The sequence below is a fragment of the Microcebus murinus genome, chromosome 1 (assembly GCF_040939455.1).
Source record: "Microcebus murinus isolate Inina chromosome 1, M.murinus_Inina_mat1.0, whole genome shotgun sequence".
In the NCBI taxonomy this organism is placed as follows: domain Eukaryota; kingdom Metazoa; phylum Chordata; class Mammalia; order Primates; family Cheirogaleidae; genus Microcebus; species Microcebus murinus.
In genome coordinates, this window is record NC_134104.1 from 30345839 (window position 1) to 30366952 (window position 21114).

The 21114-nt window shown below is 34.2% G+C and overlaps 1 protein-coding gene across 5 annotated transcripts in view; it reads right to left on the reverse strand.

Annotated features, from left to right (window-relative positions):
• Nucleotides 1-21114, reverse strand: part of ROBO1 (roundabout guidance receptor 1) — a 1079496-nt gene that overhangs the window by 51583 nt on the left and 1006799 nt on the right. For all 5 annotated transcript variants that reach the window (XM_020284809.2, XM_076000874.1, XM_012737156.3 and 2 more), the window contains 9 exons: nt 19613-19818; nt 17968-18049; nt 17616-17784; nt 17356-17522; nt 11077-11198; nt 10182-10413; nt 9108-9229; nt 5412-5583; nt 664-861 (listed from right to left, as the gene is read on the reverse strand). In XM_020284809.2, coding sequence (XP_020140398.2) covers nt 664-861; nt 5412-5583; nt 9108-9229; nt 10182-10413; nt 11077-11198; nt 17356-17522; nt 17616-17784; nt 17968-18049; nt 19613-19818 — 1470 coding nt within the window. The remainder of the gene's footprint in view (nt 1-663; nt 862-5411; nt 5584-9107; nt 9230-10181; nt 10414-11076; nt 11199-17355; nt 17523-17615; nt 17785-17967; nt 18050-19612; nt 19819-21114) is intronic.

Below are 21114 nucleotides of genomic sequence, written 5' to 3' on the forward strand. Positions count from 1 at the left end.
GGCATATTTAATTCATCCTTAAAATTATAAATAACAGCAGCCAAGTAAACTTTCTTTTCTAAAATGGTAAACTTATCTGTAAAAAAATCACCATCACTAATTAACAACATACACATATTCAATTCTGCAACTTTTAAAAATCACAATAAAAAGGTACTGGACCTTTGTAAGCAAAAGTGCATCACTCAGTCATACATTCCATATTCACCAAGAAAGGACTATTTTATAAGTAATCAAATGGTAGTAGTCTCTTTTTTGCTTCACAAAGGGCAACAATGCCCCCACCCCCCCCAAAAAAACTGTGTGAAACAGTTCAAGGCATGTATTTATAATTTCAGTAACAAAGAAATACAAAATTTCCTTCAAGAATAGAAAGTAATAAATGAATTCCCTAACAGAACAGGGCCAAGCCTAGACCTACCTTGGTAAAATATATTTTAAAGGAGTGGGGCCCTAAGAAACTGGTAAGCTCTATTTGTGGTACTGCTACATAAGAGAAGTTAATATGTAGATACCACAATAAAATCAAAGTATTTTTGAAAATCTTTATATACAAAAATAATTTAAGATAGGATGTATATAATCATGAATAATTTGGAATAAAACATTAAAATCAAGAGTTCTATAAACATTAAAATATGAAAAACTTAGGAAAGTGAATACCTTTTCTGATACCCGCATAAGTACTAGTAAGTCCATTCCTTTTCTTCCGATGTCGATACAGCCAGATGCTGAAGACCATGAGGATGATCCAACAGGCTGCCCCGATCCCTGCTATGAATGCGGGCTGCTTCACCACATCTGAAATCTGCTGAGCAAGGCTCACTTGGTCCTCAGGTGACACTGGATTTCCATGAGAATCTGAAAAACCATCCTCTGATTAATTTGGATTTAAAACTTACTATAATAATGCAAGCATACTTTTGTGACATAAACTGGGTGTCATTATTTTATTAATCTGGTGATAATGATTTCTGTTTTTCATTCTGTACCACCAGCCGTCATTAAATAAAACATTTCATGAGGTTTTCAGCAAAATTATATTTATTTTGTTTATTTCCATTCAAAACAAGTATGGCATAATTTAATGGGATCATACTTATCATGATTATCTCATCCAACTGATATAAACACAAAAGTATGAAGCTAAAAAATGAAATACCTGAATGCATGTACAAATAACACATGTTAATAATAAATAAGGGGTACTGAATAAGATATAATAAGGGGTATAGAAAAGATACAAACTTCCTCAGACTTCTATAGGAAGCTTTAGATATACATTCTAAAAAAGGGAAGAAATACAATTTTATGTCCTCTATAAAGGAAATATTGAAAAAATAGCTGTCTTTGTGTGTGTATGTGTATCCCCTACCAAGACTATATTGTAAGACCCTCAACTGTCTTGGAAACACATTCAGAATGGCCTATAAACTCAGGATCATTAAAACACAATGAGAAATTAAGATAATATTACCACTGAAAGGACTATGAATGATCTTTCTTTTAAAATAATAACCATAGCCAGCAATAGATATAAGAAAAGAACATTAAATATGCATAAGAATTATCAAGTGTTATGAATAGTCAAAAAGGCTTATATTTTCTGTTAGCCATTTTGATTCAAGAATTAAAAATTAATGGGATATATAGCTAATAAAATTTACTTATTTTACATTTACACTTTAAGCCTACTAAGACTTTTTAAAGCCCACCATGACGTCAAGTCACACAAAGCAGTCAGTAAAGTCTTTGTAGAAAACTGGAAACTGTTGTTCTATCATCAAAGCAATATCCCATTTTGGTGGCACTGAGTGATGCTAACCCCGGAAATGTCCAATGTGTAGAATTCTCACTACTTTCTGCAGCTTTAATGTTCTTCTCCCACAACATCTCAGCATGCATTTTGAATTTAAGTTTAACTTTCTCATACCAGAGGCTGGATCTCCTCACCTTGACAGTTTCCAGTTCTCCGTCTCCTTCCCAGTTCCTCAATGTGGCCAATCCAGATATCTGTCTTAGACAACTGGTGACCACCTCCCTATGAGGTATATAGATACCACCTACTTGGCTTACCCACTGACCCTGCACCCCATATGGACTGTGCAGATATGCCCCAGTGACCATTCTCAGTCATGCATGACCCCATGGAACTTGAGCCATTTGCTGTACAAACCCACCAATTAAAACTCCCCAAAGCAAACCTACTTGGGAACTGCCATGAATACCGAAAAGACCACAGCCCCAAAGTCCTTTCTCTCTGGCTTCCCACTTGCTGGTTGAGCACATTGCCCCTGTGGCCTTCTCATTGGCCCTTGCTGGCACAACACTCCCTCTTCTCTAATGGATGTGTGAGCAATATGCTGTTCTGTTATTTCATGTGTTTTTGTCATCTTGCATCCTCTGTGTCTCATCTGACTAATACACCTGACCCTAACTTTCCTCCCAGTTAAGGCTCTTCTAGAGAGGGGCCATATTGGCAGGAATAAACTGGACACAGGGCAGATAAGGATCATAAGGGCATCTACCAGCATAAACAAGATTCCTGTGACAGGGAAATCTGGTCATGGGTTTGACCCTTAGGCATTATGCTGTCTGCAATGATAAAGAAAGATCCTGTGAAAGGCACAATGTAACCACCTACAACCAAATCCCCTGAAGCCCTGTCAGGGCAGGACTAGAGTTTATAGCCACTTTGCAAAGAGAGACCTCACGAACAAATTAGAGAGAAATACAACAATTCTGCTAATACAATCTGCTTTAAGATAGAAACATTTTCCAGTACAAATATACATTTTTTACAGAAAAATAATTGGTATAGTTCATCATATATGAATAATATTTCTTGAACAGAAAAAAATACCCACAAAATATTTTTTCATATTAAATGATATTGTATCTTGATAAGACAAAACTGGCAGGAAACATTAGCAGCATTCAATGGCTAAGGAAACAGCCTTTGTGAAAACAGCACCTTTTCCAGTACAAAATGGCTAAATTCCTTCTCATGTTGCGTGCGTGAGCACGCGCGTTGTGTGTGTGTGTGTGTGTGTGTGTGTGTGTGTGTGTGTGGTTTTTCAATTTGACTTTTTTTTTTTTTAACAGAATTTCAGATTTCATTCTATGGAGGGTCAAGCCTGAAAAACCTATTTTCACAAGCAGTCTCCTGCCTTCAACTGTTTGTTGACTGAAAGTTGTATTTCATGTTCCAGACTCTTTTATCTCTGGTTATCCTAAGAGCACTTCATCCACTGAAAGTTCACCAAGCAGACCTATTCTTTTTATTCCGAATACACCCTTTGTATCTGTTAGGTTTATAGATTTCATGGCTATTTGTGCAAGGTTACGTTGAGTAGCTTCAGATTTTATGGAAACAGCCAAGAGAGGTTCCATGCAAGCAGCCAGATGGGCTTAACGGAATAAAGTGCAGTGTGACTAATGAATTAAAACAGCTACTCTTTATCTCAGTCTTTGTCTCATTGCAGCTGAGGCTATATTAAGATAGGGAGAAACGAACACATTTATAATCCCAAGAACACCAATTTGACCCTTAAATCCCATGATTTAAATCTTAAATAAATAAAATCACACATTGTCCTTTTTCCAATTTATCTTCCAAAAATCAGAACTAAAAATCATGTTATATAAAATAGGGAAACAATATCAACAGTTTATAGGGTCATCACAATGTAACTTATAATTTCAATTTTAATGAAGTGGGCAAATATTTGAATATCAACAGATTTCCTCAATATATACTTTATATCTTCCTTTGTATCTTGTATAACATTGTAACAAATGCATCAGGCAACTTTTTATAGTTTCCTGTATTGTTTCAAATAAACCATGAAGTTATTTTTGTACAAAAGTTGTGTGTATAATCATCACTTTACAATGTGGTAAATGTAAAAGATAAATCCAAAAGTCAAATTTTGACCCATGGCTTTGAAGAGACAGCAACCTCTCCCCTAAAGGTTTCACTGGGACTCTCATAGAATGGAGTTGTTGGGAAGTAGCTTCCTCGTCACTGACTTGGTTTCGTGGTGACCCCATTCATCTATTTGCAGTCACATTGGGCAGGAGTAACATGCACCATTTCCAGACATGTACCATTTAAACCCTCCTATAGACTATGTCTCTCCTTTCTTCCTTTCTGCAGGTCCAAGGTCAACCTTGGAAGCCTCCTGTTAAAGAGGCCAAGAGTTGTCAGCCTATAATCCTCAATGTCTGCATGAAACAAGTCCCACCCACAGTTGGACTTTTGGTAGAATTTATTACGTTACATGACAGATATTCTGCAAGTGTATCTGTTAAAGTAGCTGGCGTTGTATTAACAATGGAAAAGCAATAATACTTTACTAAATAAATGTGAAGTTCTTTAAGTATTGCAACAAAGTTTATCAAAGCCAAATGTTCCTTAATTTTGTTTCCAAATAATTTCTAGGATGTCATCAATATTATTACAATGCAAAGATAGTATGGAACTACTTGTGAAGTATAATGATCCATACATCTAGTACTTTTTCATAATTTAGCAACTGATATAAACTAATATTTAACTTCTGATCTAGAATGCACAGATATAAAGTTGACTATATACTTCTTGGCACCATTGATAATTTAAATGTCACTTATTAATATCTGACCCTTTCTCTCTACTTTTAAGTTGCAATAGAATTTTGTTGCTGGTTTTGTTGTTTGTTTTAGATTTTACTAGTAATTACTTACTAATTTATATTTTATGTTCATGCCATATTACCTAAAGTGAATTGTGGTGATGAAGGTTTCTATGCCAGGTTTATTTTTTTTAAGTTCCTCTAACCACTTTTGAAACATATATTGTATTCAACTTTCTAAGTAATTAGCAAATAAACATATTTCAATGCTCTTGGACATCTCAATCTATCTTTTGTTATAAAAAGAGATTGTCATTTTAAATAGATACTAAACATAAATATAAATTCCATATTGTTATAAACTTATAATACCTAATTTAAGTTTTGCATGCAAGTTTATTTGTTTTTTAAACCCAAACAACTGCATGTTCCATGAGACTGCAGACTGTGTCTATTTTCTTCATTGTAGTAACATTGGAACTTAATTAATGGTACTTGTTGAATAGACAAAACAAATATTCTACAGGACAGGATTAGGAAACACTGAATACTGATAGCCTTTTGTTTGAAATATCATCTAAAACATGTGCTTGGATAAGTTGAAGTTTAGTTAAGATATCTATATCTAGTCTATTTATCTATGTTTTAAATAAAGCTAATATCTTGTTGCAGCTCTAAGCCACATTCCATATTTTATTAAACTTTGCAACAGTGGCTCAGCCACATACCAAAAAAGCAAAGCAGGACACAGGATACAATGATAGACTGTCAGGGTGGATCTGTACTGACACTTACCTAACTGGATGAACTGAGGGTCACTCTTCACTCCGGCCCCGGCACCCGTGCTGGCTGCCACTTCCACACTGTATCGAATCCCAGGAACAAGAGAGGGAATGACCACAGAAAAGGTGGAGCCATCTACTGTCTTATTTATATGGTATCGAGTTTCATTGCCCAGACACCAAACCTGTAAGAAGTACGCAAGGAATGTCAAGCTGGCAAATTATCTAAGTTAATTCGAAGGTCCACAGAGGATTGTGGCTTTAAGGCCAGACAGAGTTCAGACCGAATGTGAACCAACCATAAGAAGTTTCCAGAGTCATTTTCCCCTAAGATCTTGTTCTAAGACTCTTCTAGTTAAACCTAGTGTTAGTAGTAGCATCGAGACTCCTTTATACTTTCTCACATACTTTTAAAGGATTATTTCTATCAGGTAAGTCTATAAATTTTTGATTGAAGACCATGGTTCCTATCAGGTCACATCATTAGGTTCTATATCAGCCTATATCATTAGGTGTTTGTTCTTTTCTTCTTAAAACCAAGAAATTGCTAGAAAAAAGGATCTTGAAGAAAGCCATGTATTTCCAGATAAAGAACAGTAACTTTTCTATCATCATTCAACATTTGCATTCTAGGTGTCATGCAAGATGACCAGATATCATAAAGCAAAAGAAGTAGGAAACTCTTGAGTCTACTCCCTTACTTCAACAGTTCGTGGGGATGAAACTACCTGGCACTGTCACTGTCACCTTACATTTTATAAGAAGTACCTTCACAAGAAGGAGGGAGAGCTTTTGAATAAACAAAAGTAATTTGCACAAATATGCTTATTAAAAACAAAACTACATACATGGAGTAAGAATCATCCTAGGATTTTAGTCAGCCTATGGTATGTTAAACTATTATCAATAAGAGAAAATCAGCACTCAGATTTAAATGGAAATATTAATTCATTTTTCATTATATGAGATCATAAAAAATAACAATACATATTTTATGTGAAAGAAGGACATTCTTCTTATAAGAAAGTCATTGTATGCCTCATTAAATTTGATTATATTTGATAATGATATTTGTGATAAGAAACTATTTTTAAGAAATTAAGATTTCTACACTACACTCTAACCCTTATTTTAAATTTCATTAAGGGATTCCCCATAGAGTGATCCCTGCAATATTCGAGAATTTGGATAGGTTGCATGACAATATTCAAACTCAGTTTCCACAAGAAAATGATCCATAGAGTAGTAAAACATGCTCTATATTCTTTGTGATGTCCTCAAGCATTATGTAGGATTAGTTTCAAGTAGGCTATTGTCTAACCCGTAATAGGAAAAGGGATTTAAAATAAATCTAAGAATATCAGTGTCCTCTATCATTTGGGCAATAACCTCTAATTGTTTTCTTTGAAAGTTAATATTATTTTAATAGAATTTCAATATGTAACACCAACAAATGGTCAGACACTATATCAGAATCTGATCATTTGGAAATAAAGACTCCGTTGTGAATTTTTTCCCCCCAATTACATTACGCAGCTGTACCAAAGCCACAAACTGATTTTGTACCAGTCAATCAGGTTCTGAAAGGCATTTTATTATTTTAAATTGACCGTGAAGTTAAGTGAAATCCACCCTTTTGCATTTCTTCTGGAGAGAAATGAGTTTTGACTCTTAGGGGAAAATGCCTATATTACACAATTCTGCTTGAGAGCTGAGATATCACCTCACTTTAAATCCTTAAAAATCTTCTATAATAGTCTATTTTTCTGGACTGAAACATGGTATCCTGTCACTCCCAGTATTGAAATAACCTTGAAACTTGTAACAAAGCGCTTAAAAGTATAGAGACTTTTACCTTTTAATGACTCAATTACTCTAGAAAATCTTATTTGAAATACCTTAAAGGCTGAAAGCATCCATAATACATATATGGGAGTATTTTAAATACTTTTAAAAAAATGTACTGTTAATGTATGCAAATTTCACAAAGAGGTTTTCAATTTGTTTTAAAAATTATTTTAAAATAAAGTATTATATTTAAAATTAAGCTCAGGATTCCTGGTTATTGTACAAGTTAATTTGCTATACAAGAGAACATTTTAGTCTTTATTTGGGCCTTAACTAAGGATGTACATCAGAATCACCCAGACAGATTTATCAAAATATACGTCCGAAGACTCCTGTCAGACCAACTTGATCAGAATCTCTGAGGGTGGTGGCCAGGCATCTGTATTTGGAAAATAATTCCACAAGTGATTCTGATGTCAGCATGTAATTAAAAATAACTGATCTAACCGGAGAAGGTGCCCGCCTTCCTAACAGCATTTTCATATCAATGAGCTCAGTTTAAAGTACTTGCACCTAAGAGATAATCTGCTGAATATTATAATTTAGCTAGTAGCTAGAAAAATACTCAGGCATTAACAAAAATATAAATCAATGTCTAGAGAAGCATAAGCATTGTAGTTAAAATTTTTCTAGTATGTGGTATGCTTATACAACTGTTGAAAAAAATACAAATGAGGCCAGGTGTAGTGGCTCACGTCTGTAATGCCAGCACTTTGGGAGTATAAGGCAGGAGATCGCTTGCTTGAGGCCAGGAGTTCAAGACCAGCCTGGGCAACATAGCAAGACCCCTGTCCCTACAAAAATGAAAAATTTAGTTGGCTGTGGTTGCACTGGCCTATAGTTCTAGCTATTCAGGAGGCTAAGGTAGAAGTGTTGCTTGAGTCCAAAAGCTTGAGACTGCAATGAGCTACGATTGCATCATTGCACTCCAGCCTGGGTGACAGAGTGAGACCCTGTCTCTAAAATAAAACAAAATGAAAGCCGAGAGAGAGAGAGAGAGAATACACATGAAATCTATTTTCTACTGAGGATTTCCTGATTCAACTTATCAATTATTCATTTACCATAGTTCATTAAGACTATCCTATAATACAGATTCATTAATAAGATAAGGTCAAATACATTCTTTTGACAAAGTCTCATTTCTCATAAGTAGGTTTTGATGCAGCATGGCATGCCTGAAAATATTTGCTTAAAATAAATCTAGGTGTGACTGTCTCTAGTCATTGAATAGAGCTGATAATTTCACGGGTAAAAATAATTATTCAGAATCATTAGATTAAATCACTTGAAAACACATTACATATTTTAAAAATTCACACTAACATACAGACATGTATAATTGAATTTCCTCTGAGACATGAAATTTTATTTAGGGACTAAAGGTTTATAGAAAAAATGATTTTCATACATACTGAAATAATTTTTCCAACTCAGCTCTAAAGTTTCATAATTTCAAATATGTAAAAAAATAAAGTAAATCATTTCTGACACAATGTGACTCATAGCCAATTCTATAGGGCAATCCAATCCTGCAAAATAAATTTAAGCTATTTTTAGGGAGACAAAGATTTTTTATTACTATTTAAATTTGCTGTTTGTGTGAATTAGAAAGAGCTATATATTTTGTGACCAGTTAGATTTTATATGTTTTAAATTAATTTTTTTTCAAATAATTTTCAAGTAATTTTCTAGCACAAAAAATTACTAGACTACCACTGAATAGTGTTTTAGAAATAATTTTACATGTTGATATTACGACCAGCAGATGGCGCCAAATATCCATAAACAATTTAACCAGTTTTCTTTTACTTTGTGGATGGAGGGGGTATTCACCTGTAAATTAATATGCATGTATTACCTTGTATTCTTGGACCATTCCATTTTGAGTGTCTTCTGGAGGTGGCTGCCAGCTAACAAGAATTGCAGTTCCATTTCCATCATTCTTGGATACAGTTACACTTTGGGGTGGGGCACTGGGTGCTATTAAATTGTTTTAAAAAGTAGATTATATTAGAGTGTGCAAAAGAACATTGAAAGCAGGTTGTTAATATTTAAAACCCAAAAAATAACTATATTAATATTATATCAATATATGCATGTGTTTTAAAGATGTATCTTATCCAAGTCTAAATAGTCGCAAACTACTAAGGTTTTTCCACAATATTGCTAACCTAGTGGTATTATGAATTTTCCATAAACAAAGTTATATATATTATTTCCATGTATATATGAGAATAATTTCTATGTCTCTGACTTTGTAACCCCAGTCTCATGTACTCTCTAAAATTGTTCAAAACTGTGAAGATGAATGCTAATCTTTCATGATAATCATTTATATAGTCAAAGTGACAAAGACACATTAGGAAAAATTCTGTTTTTTTAAGAGTATAGTTGTGACACCTAACCTTTTACCTTAACATATATATTAATGTTTAATTTCCAGTTGTAGGGTGGCCTGCCATACTGGTTTGCCTAAAATTAAAGGATTTCCAAAGACATGAGTCATAAGGAGAAACTGCTAACCCCAGAAAGTCCTGAGCAAACCAAAATATTATTCACGTTATTTATAAATCATGGATCAAAATAGCATTCCAAAATAAATGGGAAATGATGAATTGAAAGCAAATTGAAAACAATTCCATCTTTAAATGTGAATTTTAGTTACAAATAATTAAATATTCTCTGTATATGCCACTAAGTAATATAATGTTCACATTTGCAGTGTTATGTAGGCCACTACTGAAGCAAGTCAACTGTCACTGCATTTTGTTTTTTCTAGTTCTAATCAAACAAATTTTCTTAGCAAAATATATGTTCAACATTAAGACAGCTGATAATTCCACTATTAATATTTTAGCAATTTCAATTAAGTTAATAAAAGTCTAACAGATATACTGCAATGCATAGAAATCACCCAATTCATCATACTTGCCTTCTTCTAGGGTTTTGGCAAACTTGATTTCACTATCTGCTCCTTGAAATTCATTAAAAAAAGGGCGAGCCTTAATTTCATAGTTGACTCCCTTTTTGAGATCAGGGATAACCACACTGTTTTTGGTTGGGGTCCTCACTTCAAAAACTAACCACTCCGATTCACCATAGTTGGCTCCAGATGGTCGATAAAGAATCTTATATCCTTGAATATACTGAGATTGTTGGTCCACCTATTAAAATGACAAATAAAGATGCAATCACTTATATCTTTTGATTGGTTCATTGGAAAATAATGAAAATTCAAAATGATAAAATGCAAAAAAGACTATCTGGCTTCACCCATGTTTTTCTCGTTCATATAAATAGAATACTAAAAAATAATCCACTATCTTTTGTAAGATGATATCAATTTCTATGACATTAATTTCTATGCTTCATGCAGAAATGTGAGGCATCATGGCAGCTCTGAGACACATCTAGAGGCATGCCACAGTCAAGGGGATGAGGAAGCACAATGTGTTTGTATTATTTTCTAATTTTAAAAGCCTACCTCATACTACTTGAGAATATGTCTAAGTTTCAAAAAATCCATGTGATAATGGTCCTATCATAAGTTACATACTCATAGTTAATAGCGGGTGTTTCTTCGCCCTGAGAATGGTAAAGTTCACTATTGCAGTGTGATAGAAAAAAAATACTCACATGATGGAACTTTTGTCTGTTTAAAGCCAGACCACTGCTACCATAACAAACAGTACTCACATTATAAAGTTATCATTACTGTAGAAGGAGGAAACAGTTAAACTACATATATATGATTGTTTATATATATAATGACCTCACAGAAGTCACTTTCATTATAAGTGAGCTCAAATATTGCAACGACAACTCACTGTCCAGTGCACTTCGATTGAAGAGGAAGAAAGGATGGTGGGGTTGTGGAGGTGCAGGACAACGTTTCCCAGTTCTCTCTGGACCTGCTTGTGGTCTACTCCCTGACTTGTTGGTGGAACATCTGCAACAATTCAAGAAGACTGTGTCAGATCCTACACAAAGTTACTAAATGGAATGAAAGCATGGTGAAACAATCCTTTCATTCACTGCAACTCTCAGAGAAGGAGAAGCCAGTCTGTGACACAGAATAAAATAGGAACAAGTTAACCTTTTTATTAGGATGAGAGAGGGAGAGAGAGCGCGTGAGGGCCCATGAACACACAGAAAGCCAAAAAGAGTAGGAAGCAAAGATAACAATGGCAAATAGGAACGTTTAACGGCTCCTCCTACCATGTAATGATCACTTTCTTGCAAAGAATGAGGACACTAGTGCAATGCCCTCTGAGTTTGCTGTAACTTTCTGTAGTGATCCTAACTACACAAAAAAGAAAAGAGCCGTAAATTACAGCAGAGTGTCTGGGCAGTTGAAAAACTGGAGAAATGCTAAGTGAAAAGCAAGCATAAAAAGAAGTCAGACATCGCACATCATATAAAATAAACATGGATTATCTTCTCAAATATGATACATGATAAGTTAGTGTCTTTGATGGGACATATACAAGCCATCAGTTAAGTAAAATAAAATAAATTTAATTAGATCCATGAAAAAAGAGCACTTAATTGATGATGGTTTGGTTTAGTTATTGTATCACAGTAAAGAAGTTTTAATAAAGATTTTTTAATCTCAAAAACCCCAAAATTTTAGAAAGGAGACTAAGAACACAGTAACAATTAAACTGTTACTGGGGTTAATTTACATAGCACTATTTTTCCCCTGACAATAAGTGGTTTTGTTAAACTTACTGAAGTCTGTACTCAACAAAAATTCCCCATTCTTCAAGAAGTTTTCTAAATACAGATGTTTTGCTTTGTTTAAAATAGTAAAAGATAATACAGAATGAAGAAGAGAAGAAAATGAAAATTTTTGCCTCGAGATTTCTCCTTCTCTGAGTATTATACTTTTGCACATATTCTAGCTTATTTACCATTCCATAAAAAATGAAAATGAGAAGTTAGTTTTCTGAATGATTAAACACTTTCATGGACAGAAAGCAAAACCATGAATATTAAAAATGAGATTGGCAAGTATCTCTGATAGAATCCAGAGAACCCAGGCAAGTAGAAGAGATGACAGATCAAAGGTGACATTAAACACTCTTACATAGCAGTCACCAACCATTTTGGCAGTAGAGACCAGTTTCATGGAAGACAATTTTTCCATGGGCTGGGGCTGGGGGGATGGTTTTTGGATGATTCAAGCACATTACATTTATTGAGCAATCAAACCTCTCTGATAATGACAATCTGTATTTGCAGCCGCTCCCCAGTGCTAGATCACCACCTCAGCTCCGTCTCAGACCATCAGGCATTAGATTCGCATAAGGAGTGCACAGCCTAGATCCCTTGCATGCACAGTTTACAGTACGGTCTGTGCTCCTATGAGAATCTAATGCCACAGCTGATCTGAGAGGAAGTGGAGCTTATGTAGTGATGTGAGTTTGGGGAGCAGCTGTAAATACAGATAAAGGTTCGCTTACCTCCTGCTATGTACCCAGTTCCTAACAGGCACAGACCAGTGGGAACTGCAGCCCTTGAATATTATTTGATTGTATATATATATATATATATACACACACACACACATCTATATGTACATACATATGTATGTATGTACATATACATATATATATGACCCATAAATTAAGCTTATAAATAAGCACAATGAGAAAAACAACTGAGATAATTCAGACATCTCATCCTCTATTATACCTTTCCAATACTGTAGGCTATTATAGGCCCTCAGGTTAACTATCATCTCAGCCTATAGCTAGAAAACACTTGACTGTCATCTTTCCAACTCTACCTTACTTACTGGTTTCAATAGCTCCTATGACAAGCTACCATTTATCTCTAGTGTAAGAGTGAAGTCCTTGGAATAAAACAGATGAGGGTTGGTACCCCACCTTGGCCAGTGACTTAAAAACCAGTGACACTGAGAAGATTTCTTAACCTCAGTATTCTTCAGTTTCCCAACGGTGACAGAACATGCAGTTATTCCTGAGAACTATTGCAAGAACTGCCTTGTGGTAAGGAATAAAAAGCCTTTTTCTTTTCTTTTTTTTTTTTTTCTTTTTCGCTGTTGACTAATTTTTCCCATACATCTATTATCATGATAGAAGTATAGGCTAGAATTGTTACCACATTAACTTCTGTCCAATGCTTCACATTGAAGTAATAATATCACAGACTCATAAATAAAAATTATTATATAAATCTCTGGTATCCCAAGAAACAACTTAGCTTTAAGTTAATGCAGCTTTGCAAATGACAAGCACATTCAACAGGCACTGATTCCAAGTAACTGTGTCTATCCAAACAGTTCTCTGCACATGGTAATTCTAATCCCTATAATTTATTCATCTCAGGATACACTCCAAATAGTGCCTTTCTTGAGGGCAGGGGTCGAGTCAATTTTTATTAAGCCATAGTACCTAGCACAGTGCCATATATGGAGGACATACTTAATAAACATAGGTTGAATTTAAATGTATCAGGGTATGGAAAGCACACATTGTGTCAGCTTCCAAACATTTCCCTCATATGTAAACTCTCATCCTTAGGGAATCATCTGCCTTTTAGGAAGCATCTTCAAATGCAGAAATAACAATTTTATAGGTAGTTATCATAATTACCATCTTAACCCCTAATTTATCTGGTTTGGGAGTAACCTGCTAGTCAATCTCTTCATGAAAATTGCTAGATTCCCACACCAGTGTAGTCATTTTGGCAATAGCAGTCTATAACATTATTTTAGAAAATTTTACATTGGAGAGAATAACGGAAGGCATTTATGAATGTATTCATTTATTGTTCTTGTTCTCCTCCTCCTTCTGAAAAAAAAATTATTATAATATACAAGGTCTTTCCCAACATTTAGACTTAGATTTAAAGGAAACCTTAGATATTGCTCTATACAAATGCTTCCCCAATACTAAAACTCCCTATACACAGGCTCTGAGGGGAGATTATTTAGGCCCTGCTCATTTACTTATACATATGGCATACATCCTGTTACATTTTATGTGTACACATATTCTTTAAAAAATAGAGCTCAGGAATGCTGCATGGATAGGATACATGGGTGAATAATAGTAACAATGGCAGCAGCCACGACATCCCTTACCTGCCAGCTACTAGTCTCATCTTCCTTGCATTATCAAAGCTTACCTTTGGGAAAGCACATCTTGATTATCCTGTGACATGGCTCCAATTCCAACTATGCACCTTTAACTTTTGACCCCAGCACTTTCACAGTTATGTCTACTTGAAGAAGACTCTTTTGTAACAATGTTTCAGAGATGGTTATAGAAATTATGCCTGCTCCCTTATGAATTAATTTCCAACAAGTCTTTCCTGAATTTCCTCCTCGCCCTGGGCTTTTCTCCTTACTGCTTATGCATTTTGTACCCTCCAATGAGATTTTTTGCAGGTTCTTCCCAGGTTCCTATTATGCCTGCCATCTCAGGCTTACAGTGCCTCATAAAAAGTCCAAGAATTAAACAATATAATCTGCCTCAGTGTTACTTCTACTCACTGGTCCTTTTCTGTTGCCTGGAGCTAGAAGAAGTATACTTGACATGGCAGTCTCTTAAAATGTTAAGAAAAGAATATCATGCTTGCTCTGGCTTTATTATTTTCTGAACTAACCACATGACCTTGAATTTCTTCTCCTATGATGTGATTTTTAGCTTTTCATGCAGCCTCACTACCTATCTGCATTGTCTTCCTTTTAAAAGTATTAAAAAGTCCATCTGAAAATGTAGTGCTTAGAACACATTACTACATTCATGATCTGACCACTTCTGAGTAAAGGGGCAAGGGGGTGGGGCGGAAGGTTACAAGATCCAAACATAATTCTGCTAATGCCAGCTAAGACCACATTTGTTCATTTGGCAACTACATCTCTCAGTTGGTTCAGATAGGTGATTAATTGACTTCACACTGCCCACCCCCGAAGCCCTGACACATGCTCACATATATTCCCTTTAAGCCTGGTGTCTTCAGTCTATCCTTTCACAACTAATTTTTTAAACCTAAATCAAGTACCAGACTTTTTAATTTGCTCTATTAATTTTAATCTTGTTAGCTCCGGCCCATCATTTCAGTCTGTTGAGACATATTAAATTCTGATTTTCTCACTTGGCACCCTAGCTGTCTTTCTCAGTTTTATGATATTCAGAAATTTTATGAACTTCCTTTATTTTTAGTCCAGACATTGAAAGAAATATAAGCCCGATAACAGAATCTTATGGCATAAAATAGGAAAAATAACTGAATCTTGTATACTTATATATTGCTTAGTTAATTTAATCTTTGTGCAATCCTGAGGAGTGGGTCTATACTGAAGCTCAGAAACACTGACTAACTTGCTCTAGGCCACATAGTTAGATTGAGGAGCTGAGATGATAATTTCTTTGGATTTCAAAATTATACACCTGTTTCCCTATATTTCCAGTCTTGTAGTTAACACAGATTCATTTCACTTAGGTTGTTCCATGAGCTATGGATATATGAAGGCAAGTTGTTTAAAATTCTTAAAAGACTCAAAATAATGTTCAGGTAAGATGCTAACTACCTCCTCACTTACAAATGAGCATATGTATTACAAAAATCATCCATAAGAGCATATGACAGAATAGCATTAAGCAAACGTCAATCAAAAACTTCCAGTTAGAGTCTATTAGATAGAGACCACTGTACTGGGGACAAAAGTTTAAATTCATTTTACAGCTGTCATAGTTTCTGCATTCTTTTCAAATACATATCTAATACTGAAAACCTCAAATTGCCTCCAGGCAGGCTCTAAGTAGAATAAAGCTCTTGGTGAGGTGACTCATAATAGCAAATATAGGCATTCGGGTGCATTAAATTCACACAACAAGAGACAGACATGGGCATGTCCTACAACTTGGTTTGCTTTCTCTGTGATTTCTGAAACAAAATTCCTTCCAAAAAGATTGTTTACCTACACACCAGAAAAGATAAAACATGTAACATGGCTGGCAGACCCACTTCCAAACTAGGAAAAAAGTTGTTTAAGTCTTTCACTCATCTTATGTATAACTTGTTTCTATTATTAAAACAAAGTTACAATTTTTCCTTTGGAAATGTATACCTCAAGATAGAGACATGATATCTCTGGATGTTGAGAAAAGAAGTTTGTATTTCTAATCACTCTCCTCTAAAATTATCTTCCTTTACTTACGTAAAAACAAGTACATTTTAATTGCAATTATGTTACTTTTTTTTTTAGAAAAGGTAAAGGTTGATTCAAATTCATCTCTTTTTTTCCCCAATGTATCACTTTTACTCCTATTAGAGAATTGAAATAATAGGATGAGCAAGAGGGCAGACAGGAGGAAATAATCTGTCTATTGAAAGCTAAAAATAATTTGTATTCACAAAAGATAAAAAGCAGTATATTTAAAATGTGGTCTGAATGAGCGAAATCTCTAGTTTCAGATGTTTTAAAAGCAGCTTTAAAAATGCCTGTCTTTTAATCTGTTTCTTTAACTCAGCTTTGACCAAAATATAGGTGTTTTCCATTTAAAAATTTCATATATCATGGCTCATGTAATTGACAATGGAATAAAAGCCAAATAACATAAAGACCTAAAGTATGTTTTCCATGCATGGTAGGAGATTGACTAGACCTAGAGATTAAGAACTAATTTCCAAATATCTGTTACATCTGTGTGATTTCAAGAGAGCTTTTATTTGATTAGGGTTGCAATTCCAAAAATTCATCCAGAAGGTTATGAGTACTGAATTTTAACATAAATAAAATGTATTCAATTTTCAATGCAATGACAATATGATTAAAAGTTTATACCCACATGTAGCTATATTTAAATGTCAAGAAATCAAATAGAATACACAAATATTTTTATATTAGTGGATTTGTATTTTTATGAGAAACAGTTCTCATCAATCTTATCTTGGTATGCTTAGTCCAGAAAATAATAAAGTTTGTAGATACTGTGTTTGTGTATTAAATATTAAATAACTGGGACAAGAGATTATATACAATCTTAGCATGTAATATAAATGATTTGCCAGTACAATTATAACATGTAAGGATAAGTATGTGTCACAAGGTTAAGTAAATCAATATTTACCTTGTGTTTTCACTGGATCTGATATTTGGCTTGGATCACTAATTCCATATGCATTAGCTGCCCTCACAAGGAAGAGGTAAATTGCATTAGGTTTGAGTCCTTTAATGGCAAATGTTTCTGTTTTCACATTCTCCGCTACGGTCTGCCAGCTGCTACCAGAAGCATGGCTAAGGATAGACACACAAGTTAGAACATGCATATTTAATGATAAATTAAAAAAAAAAAAAAAAAACAACTAGGAGACATTCTCTTCACTCTACCTGAAGGCTTCTATGATATAAGATGTTGGAGTTGCTCCCGAATTCAAATTTGGTTGCCATGATAATGTTACCGTATTTCTGCTGACATCTGTAACTTCAGGTTTTGAGGGGGCACTAGGGATTAAATTTGGGTCAGTGGGTCTTGGAGGTTGGACTGGAACTCCAAATTCTAACAAGTGAGAGAAAGATAAAAGAAAGATGTTTACACAAATACAGATAAACATATAAATGTAGATGATATATCCATACATAGACCTACTCCGGGACCAGGACATTTAATTCATCAGTTTACCAGTAAGTAAACAATTGTATTTTAAGCTTTCTTTTAAGGCAGAAATACTATCTGATTTACCTTGGACTTCAATGTAAGCGCTCCATGTCGCTTCACCACTGGGGGTTGATGCAATGCAGGTGTACCGACCAGTGTCGCCCAGCTGAGAAGGCAGACAGAAAATAAATATTTGGAACAATCAAGAGCTCACTGGGCTGGAAAAGCAATTACAGTTTTGTATATGGTCCATGAATATGGATAACTGCATTAAAATGTGCTAACCAGAAACTTCCTCTTAATTGAATATATTTCTATGGAATGTGAAGGAAAATATTGCATGAAGACAGAAAAAAAGAGATCTTATGTGATTATTCTAATTATATAATAAACACATAATTCTTAGTTGCATTAACATATTTTTATTATCAGTGTCAGAAACAATAAGTAATAACTAAGGTATATAATTTCAAAGGGTTAATATTTATTGCAAAATAATGTCTTTTATGTTTTGATAAGTCACATAATAAGTCTGATAAGGTTTAGCCAGTGACTGTTCTTGCTTTTTCTTATTTTATTGAAGACATACCTATATGGATATATGAGACAAACAGATATTTATAGAAGCAGGATAGGCAAAAAAGGATTTTCTCTTAAAGTATTCAAGTCCTTTTGTTTCTCCCCAATTTTTTTAACCTTTAACTTAAGGCAGTTTAAGGAGTATAAAGCCAAACTCTAGCTAGAATGAACATTCTATCTTTCTTCTGAAGACTGAATGACAGAAAACAAACACTGGTCACATGATTAATTTCAAAATCAGCACCAGCATAATAAACCCATATACCTATGCTTAAGCTAATAACTCTATCTTCAAGTAACATTTGATAAAGCAAGAATGCTGTCATCTTGCTCTGGCAATTGCAACAACTACGTCACAATGGTTGTCACAAATAAGTTCAACATGTTAACATTTGTGGCACATAAAGTGAACTGGGATGCTGATCCAAGACTCCAAAGGAGCCACCTTCAACAGGCAATAAAGTAATTGAAAGTTATTTTTATTGCTATCAAGATTATTCTTTCATATGCCTCGGGAACTTGTCTGATCTTGACCTAAAAAGAAAAAGGAAAATCAAAACAAAACAACACAGTCCTGAAATAATAGGCATGGGATGTGACGTCCTGGGGAAGGCAAATCCCTAAATTGTTCCCACAAACCTGTAGGCTTTCCATCATGCAATATTCTGATTTGAAATGTACACTCAGAGTGTACATTGCTTTATAGTTTTTGTTTGCATGTATAGTATTTGTACTTGCAAAATGCTGATCCAATTGCTTACAACAGAACTGTTTAAGTACATTGCACATAAAATGATACTGGAAAATATCTTGAAAAATACTTTCTGGAATGATTGCACCATACCACTACTTGGAAGGTATTTATTCTCCCACAAATCCCTATCTACTTTCCTCAGTTGGTTCTCAGGAATCTTTTTTTTTTTCTCATCCAAATCATCTTAAATTACTTGTTGTGGGCTAAATTATGATTCAAATAATCTCAAATATACACAATGAAATGTCAGCAAAAATAAAGGATCAAATTTAAAATATATTAATACTTTTAATTTAGCATTTTATCACATCCAAAATTTGAAATTTCAACACAAATTATTGGAGGCAAAAACAAAGCGGAACAAAACAGGAAGCACAGGGTCTCATTCCAAGTTACCTTAGCATATCTGATCTGCAGCACTCCGTTTTCCAGCTGTTTGATTCGAGAATCCTGGGTTGAAACAAGGACTCCATCCTTTCTCCACAGAATTGTGGGCAGTGGACTGCCTGTGGCCACACAGCTGAGGACTAAAGTACCATCTACTGCTACAGTCTGATTCACAGGACCCTGTCGAATAACTGGGGGAGGCCGGTCTGCAATCACTGCCAGAAGAAACAGCAGAAAATAGATTTCTACAACTGGAAGAAATTTTCTAATCATTCAAGCAACAGCAGTTGCTCTAGGCTTTGAAACAAACTAAAGATAATTAAAGAAGTAATTAAAGTACGAGACATGCATTAATCAGAATGCATTTATATGATGCACTGATTCAGAATATAAAAATGAGATACAATGTACTCCTTTCAAATGACCAACCCACTGACTGAGTTTGTTGCATTGTCAACAAACTGTTCCTGTTTAATTTAAGAGCTCAGGAACTAAATTAGGATTGTGAATGGTGAAGTAGATGCATAGTTGTGAAAACGGAATGCTGTAGTTTTTAAACTTTAAAATTAAAAAAATATGCCTTGGTCTAACCAATGGAGCTAGCCATCCATCCACTAAAACAGTGGAATTGGAATGTTCCTAACACAAAGAAGTGTTAAATGCTTGAGCTGATGGATACTCCAATTACCCTGATTGGATTAAGTCACATTGTATGCCTGTATCATAACATCATATGTTCCCTATAAAGATATACAACAATTACATACCCATAATAATTAAAAATAAAAAAATGTTTAAAAAATTAAAAAAACAAAACACAACAAAAACCCCACTTATACTAAGGAAACTATGAGACAAACTTTAATAAATTAAACAAAGCCAACTTGACATTTCATAACTATTTTGCATCTAACAGAAAAAATATGATGGTGCCATACCAGCATGTTTGACAATTTTGGAATCAGAAACGTGCTTTAGATTTTCATAATTTACAAATAAATATGATTGAGGTCCCTGTGGTTTTTTAATCTTATAATTCTTTCTGTTAAAATACACATGGGTGAAAATTACCCAACAATAATGAATTCAATTAAAGTGAAAAATTGCTCAAATACATTGTTGGTAGGCTGATCCAAAAAGACAAATCAAGATAATGTCCAAACTTGGCAAATATAATACTATACTTCCCTATTGAGATTAATAGGAATGGGAAAATACTTCTATTAATTCTGTTACCTTAAATAATAGTTTTAATATACTATGGACAGCGACAATGACACACAATTTATTATTCCTATTATTATGTGAAAAATTTAAAAGCTAAAAACTGGGATAAATTCATTTTTTAACGGAAAAATCTAAAAAAATCTGTCATGGAAGTAGGATAAATCCTGCATCAGAGAGATATTCCATTCCCTGACTTAGGCAATTTATGTGAAACTCTATAGATATATTTTAATATTAATAATATAATAAAAAGAAAAAAGAAAATTTCATAATTTTTATTTAAT